This window comes from Anoplopoma fimbria, chromosome 8 (assembly GCF_027596085.1).
Source record: "Anoplopoma fimbria isolate UVic2021 breed Golden Eagle Sablefish chromosome 8, Afim_UVic_2022, whole genome shotgun sequence".
Lineage (NCBI taxonomy): Eukaryota > Metazoa > Chordata > Actinopteri > Perciformes > Anoplopomatidae > Anoplopoma > Anoplopoma fimbria.
In genome coordinates this window covers 18,874,151-18,880,612 of record NC_072456.1, presented here as the reverse complement: position 1 = coordinate 18,880,612, position 6,462 = coordinate 18,874,151, and the positions used below count along the sequence as shown (strand labels likewise).

At 41.1% G+C, this 6,462-nt stretch overlaps 1 protein-coding gene across 1 annotated transcript; it reads left to right on the top strand.

Moving 5' to 3' along the window:
• The first annotated feature begins 1,461 nt into the window (after positions 1-1,461).
• Positions 1,462-6,452, top strand: atcaya (ATCAY kinesin light chain interacting caytaxin a). The gene is made up of 9 exons (XM_054603156.1): positions 1,462-1,538; positions 3,667-3,725; positions 3,838-4,089; positions 4,791-4,964; positions 5,106-5,208; positions 5,331-5,462; positions 5,834-5,920; positions 6,122-6,220; positions 6,413-6,452. The coding sequence occupies exons 1-9, from the start codon at positions 1,462-1,464 to the stop codon at positions 6,450-6,452; spliced, it is 1,023 nt and encodes a 340-aa protein (XP_054459131.1).
• Positions 6,453-6,462: the final 10 nt, after the last annotated feature.

The window sequence follows — 6,462 nt, the reverse complement described above, 5'->3', positions numbered from 1 at the left end:
GGATGACCGAGGAAGGCTGCAGGGGCACTTTACTCTATGATGTTTTGCACATTTGGTTGCAATTCATTTTGTATAGAATTTTTTTTTTTTCAATATTGGAATTTGCAAGAAGAATGATTAAACATGGGTAGCATAATACAACAATAAGGGTATTTTAAGGTGAAGGTCAATTTCTCCTTACAGCATTTTGTAGATTGTTGGAATATTTTCACTTATAATTGCATTACGTTGTCAACATTTTCCCAGCCTGTCAAACATGATGTGATAAAGAAGAAAACATCATTGTCTTTGATCAATGATGATAAATTATTTAATCCGTTTTTTAGCTCTCCCTCTTGCTTAACTGCTTTCTTTTTCGGGTGTTGTCACATTGGATTTTTATGTGACTTTGACCTGCTACAGATAAACATTTCATGTGTTTGTGGATTTTGCTTCATGTTACAATCTCTTATCTTTGCTTTGTTCCCTTTGTGTAATGTAACGCCTCTAAAAATGAATTATTTCCTCTTTGTGAGACATGGCTGTCTTCCAGTTAAACCACAAGTGTTGCTGCCAAAACCTCTCCACTCCTTTAAGTAATTATATTACTGCACTGCCTGACAAGGATGTCAGGATCAAATAGGGTTTGTTGTTTTTTTATTTTACCACAACAGTATTATTGTTGCGCTCTCCTAACACGTTCTGAAAAGCATTAATGTGACCCTGGCATGCACTTTTAATGTGCCTTTCCTCTGTTTTGTAAGAATAACCTCCAACACAAACCTAAGAATCCTCTGTCACTCAGCAGAACCTGCTCAGACATTGTGGATTGTATACTTGAGCGTTCAGTGCATCTTAATGCCACCGTTGATTATGCAGTCAGTGTATGTAATCATTGTAAAGGCATTTCACCAGTATGTGGATGCTCTTCAAACTCTTGAGCACAAATAAATGAATATTAGATCTTTAGAGAAGTTTTTTCTGTTAATACTATTGGGGGGTATAAAGCCTGAGCTTAAAAGGCAGCAGTCACATCAGCACGGCAGGATTAGTGAGCTGTGGGGGAGGATTAAATGTGCAGGTCGTCCTCCTCATTGGCCTCTTGAATTCCAACCAGGAAGAAATTTGTTCGTGATATTTGACTTTGAGGAGAGCTGAGCTCAAAGTGGGCTCTGTTCGAGTCAGTCACATGCCTCTCTCATGTGCTCCTCTGGGCTCGGGGATAAAAAAAACCATCTGACTAAAGAGTGGTTGCAGCCCCCAAATTGTAATGGAGAAAGTATTTAAATAAAGTCCTCTAACAATGCTGACTTTTCCCCTTTGTCTTTAAGTCAAACACGTGTTCCTGCAGTGCAGCAATGGAGCTGACTGTCTAGTAAGTACACACATTTTATGTGAAAGTTTTCCCTTGTTATTGTAAATAGAGTTCATTCATTAACAGTTTTCTTCACACCTCCAGGCCCCTGCTCTCTTCCCTGAGGGATGGGCACCACAGAGGCAACTCTACGAATGGAGAACTTAGAGGTGAAAGACGAGTGGCAGGATGAAGACTTCCCCAGGTGGGATCCTTTTACTTTCTACTAATCATCATCTGACTGTACTGAACTTAACTGTTCTTTTGATGTCAACTGGATGACGTTGAAAGTGGAAAACTATGAAACAGCTGTGCAAAGAAGCTGCCGTTATGGCATCTCTTAGAGCTGTGTGTGTGCCTTTAACTATACGGCATATTCTTGTGAATGTGTGTGTTGATGAATATGCAGTTTAATTTATGGATGAGAAGCTCATTATTTAGGATTACTTGTGCAGATAATTATGGATTGATTGCCAAACAGAGGTACTTAATGGGCCAGCTGCAACTTATAACTCAACCGATATTTGGATGGATTTAAAAGCAGTGCTGTTTAAATTAATCAGTAGTTTTGTAATATTGACACGTTTTATTTTTATAAAAGCTAACCTATCTTTATGATAGCCATATCTTGTTTCTGTTATATTGTCTTAGCAACAGTGGATTTATATAAGCTTATTGTATTGATATTAAATGTACAGGGTGCAAGGTTTCAGCCCAGTGACATTTTATTTCATGTTCACAATAAGATAGAGAAACAAAGAGAAGGATAAATGATGGTAAAATAAAACTTTTAAAAGGATTTACAGAGTGTGGGAATTTGATGTTCAGAGGTGGAGATGAAGAGCTTGATGGGCATAAAAAAAAGCAGGTGGGAAGGGGGATGACAGTCAGTTCTGGGCTCCCTCCTCCTCCTCCTCCCTTCTCCTCTTCCCTCCTCCTCCCTCCTCCGTCACACTGGGAGGCAGGAAGCCAGTTAGCAGGTGCTGCTCTGTCTGTAAATGGTCTCAGGCTACGTCATTTGACGCAAGAGCAGTCACCGATCAACAACACAGCGTCGCCAGGAAAATGGTGGCAGGTTTTGGTTAAAGCCAAACAGAGACGGAGGAATAACCAGCAGCAAATGGATTTTCAATGCAGCCTCTGAGAGATGCTCTGCTCTACACTGTCTGTCATCAGCTGAGAAAACAGGGAATGAGTAAGCAAACTAAATCTAAAGGTGTGTCAGGTTAAAAAGCTATTTGAATCAGCCTTGACAACAGCAGCCCCGTGGTATTTCCAGAGGGTAAGCATCATTGATTCGTCCTGTTATTGTTGTGTGTAGCTGAAGGACAATGCAGCCATAAACTGGAACAAAAGAGATTATATTGCTTTTGTTAAAAGAAGAAATCCCCATAAATCTGTTCATAGAATTGGCTTAATTTCTGACAAAGGAAGCGTTGGACTAGTAATCACTGCAGGGTTCCTCGGGGTAAAAGGGTTGAACCGTTCAGTGCCTGTTTCTCTGGGCTAAAGCCAGTGTTTTTGGCTTAGGGGGAGCACGCACTCTCCCCCTCTAGATGGGAGGGAAGAGGCTGTAAGCTTTCAAAGGGATGCAGCTAAGATCCTCTCTGCTGAATGACACTGCATTTTTATTTCTCTGCATCTCTTGCGTTTGGACCATTTAGTTGCACATCCCTGTTTCCAGGTCCCTGATTTCATTGGGTGTTGTTGCTCATATGCAAAACACGTCTGTCCTAATGTGCATAGTTTTGCTTACTCTTAAAAACAACCACACAGATGGGCAGATGCTACACAAACATATGCAAGGCAGGACCTACAGTTTGCTCCTTCTTATGCGCAGCGTAAATTACAAGTAGCATAAAGGGAAAGAGAGCTGCATCTTTTTTTCTCTATGCGGAGACATACTGTACTTCTTGCTTCTTCTCTCTCTTCCTCTCATTCTCTATCTTTTATTCCTCCCCTTTTCTCCTCTATCCCCCCTAGAGAGGTTAATTACCATCTCTATCCTCCTCTGCTTGCTCCTCTTTTTAGTGCTTAGCCAGATCAGTGTGAACACCCAAGCCTTTACTGGTCCATTGAACACCATCCTAATCACAATGTTAGATTCTAATGTGAGGCCATAGTTAGAGACTGCCGCATGCTGGAGAACAGAGTCAGCTTTAAGTTAAATCTACTGCAGCCAAAAGTAATGGTTGCTTATATTAAAGACCAAGTGAGCGTCATGATTGTTCTTCTGAACCTCTGTCCTCAGCAGCATCATGACTAGCTTTATATTATATATTATACTCAACAAGCTCAGTGCTTGTTCCTCACCTGTGTGTGCTTCCCTCCAGACCACTACCAGAGTACGGAGACATGGATCCCTCTTGTGGTCTCACAGACGACAGAGCCTGTAAGTAACACTGAGGGGTCACTGATTCAATCATGGAAAGTCCATAATAACTCTGATTTATGACATCACTAACATTTTCTGATCCGTCTCTCCTCTCGTCATCTTGCTGTAGCTCCCCCTAACTCCCTGAATGTGAGCCCACCTGGAGGAGGAGGAGGCGGCATGTCCTCGTCCCACCGCAAACGGCGTACGTTGGTTGCCCCGGAGATGAACCTCTCACTGGACCAAAGCGAGGGCTCTCTGCTGTCAGATGACTTCCTGGACACGCCGGATGACCTGGACATCAACGTTGATGACATTGATACGCCTGACGAGACGGACTCGCTGGAGTTCATCACCAATGGCAACGAGCTGGAGTGGGAAGGTTAGTGGTTAAAAAACACACACAGATATCTTCTGAAGATTGCAGATTCAGCAACATGTTTTAAATCACTTCTTAAACCTTTCTTTGAAAAATATCCTCTTATTAATTTGATGAATTTAAATGGAAATGTATTTTTTTACACCGCTACATTTATCTGACACTAGTTTTGACATTATTAGTTACTTTTTACAGAAGACAATGATATGATGCAGTCCCATCCTTCCAATCTACCCAGTAATTTGCCCCACAGTGACAAACTACAACACTGTGAAACAACCCATTCTGCATAATGAGAACTTTTACTTTTAATAATTGACGGTGGTACGTTTTACTTTTACATTTTCAATTCAGGACTTTCAATGGAGTACCTTTAGATGTTGTTTTTCTACTTTTACTTCAGTAAAGGATCTTCTTCCACAATTTCACACAACTGAAGAGTTAGGATATCTTCAACCTAAAATAATTTTAAATTACAACACAAACCTGAGTCCTAATCCATAATAAATGTTAATCTTAAAACAGCAAGACAACATGTAACTGCAGTTTTGTTAAGACTAAAATTTAAAATATATATCTATTCAACAAAAACCTTACTTAAGATGATTTTACACACAGACAATATATTTCACTCTTGTTTTGAACCAGTGCTTTGCAATGTGGCAGATATTTTCAGAAAAAAATCTGTCTCTGTGTCCGTCCAGATGACGCGCCGGTGGCCTCGGCCAAAGCAGGTCCCGCTGGCGGTTCAGGGGACATGGATGAGGAGGGGAATGTCAACAACGGACGCCTCTGGAGGACGGTGGTCATCGGAGAACAGGAGCATCGTATTGACATGCAGGTCATCAGGCCCTACCTCCGGGTCATCACACATGGAGGTCAGCAAAAGGACAGAAATCAATTAGATCAATCTCATGAAAGACTTTGGAAGATGGTTTCCAGATATTTACAGAAATGCAGACTTTAACTCCTATGCAGAGAAGCATTATTCACTATTAACTTAAACTCTCTCCCATCAGGTTATTATGGCGAGGGACTTAACGCCATCATTGTTTTCTCTGCCTGTTACCTGCCTGACAGCAGCTGTGCAGACTACCACTACATCATGGAGAACCTCTTCCTGTGAGTGACTCTGTGTGCCTGTTGTCTCATAACCCGTCCATGATGCTGAGTCCTCTCATGCTACTGTTTTAAGGGTTATTCAGCGTTTTATATGACACATGACAGCCCTCCCTCTCCTCCAGGTATGTGGTGAGCAGTCTGGAGATGCTCGTGGCTGAAGATTACCTGATCATCTACATGAACGGAGCCACTCCACGGAATAAAATGCCTGGGATCAGTTGGCTCAAGAAATGTTACCAAATGATCGACAGAAGGTGGTTAAAAGGAGAAACTACTCAGATCTTATGTTTGTGATAGGCTGTCTATAAAAAAAATCTTCATACTCATTTAAAAGATAACCGTTCTGAACTGAAATATAATTTAGGCCCAACCTATTAGCTGCTGAGTATTGTTCACCATCAAAATATAGAAATGCATGACATTGAAACTGACTGACACAAATTGGAGGTTAATAGATGTTGTCAGTTGCTGTCAGTAAGTTTGAGCCTGAGGTGACTCACAGGTTACATTTACAGCAGGACTCTGTTTAGAGAAAACCTCTTCATAATTAACAGTTTAATATTTTTTAACACTAACTGAACTGTGTTAACTGAATTGTGTTAACATCTTCGTGTTGTGACGACAGATTGAGGAAGAACCTGAAGTCTCTGGTCATCGCTCATCCCACGTGGTTCATACGCACCGTCCTGGCTATATCCAGGCCCTTTATCAGGTAATACACACACACCTACAACTAAACAATTATGTCTGAAAGCGGGATATCCATAAAAGTTAAAATTGCTTTTTCTAGTACTGAACTATTGAGGACCAGGCTGTGCTTTTGATCATGAGGATTTTGTAACTGAAACATCAGTGATGCAGCGACTGTAATGGCATTCATGTTGTTGTTGTTGTCCTTGTTGTCCCTCTGCAGTGTGAAGTTCATGAATAAGATCCAGTATGTCCACAGCCTGGATGAACTGGCAGAGATCGTCCCCATGGAGCACGTCCATGTACCAGAGTGTGTGGTGCAGTAAGTAGCTTTCATCACTAGATGGAGAAAACGAGCCGTGGCAGTGACAGCAGCTTCTCCTGCCTTAAGATGATTATTCATGATGATTATTAAGAGTAATGTGTTTGAATAAAAGTAAATAAAGATTAGTACTCAAGCTCTTTAAAAGTACTGGGATATACTGAAGGATATAACAGTGTTACTTATTTTCAGATTTGACGAGGAGAGGATTAAAGCAAGGAGGGAAAGGTAAAATACATTTG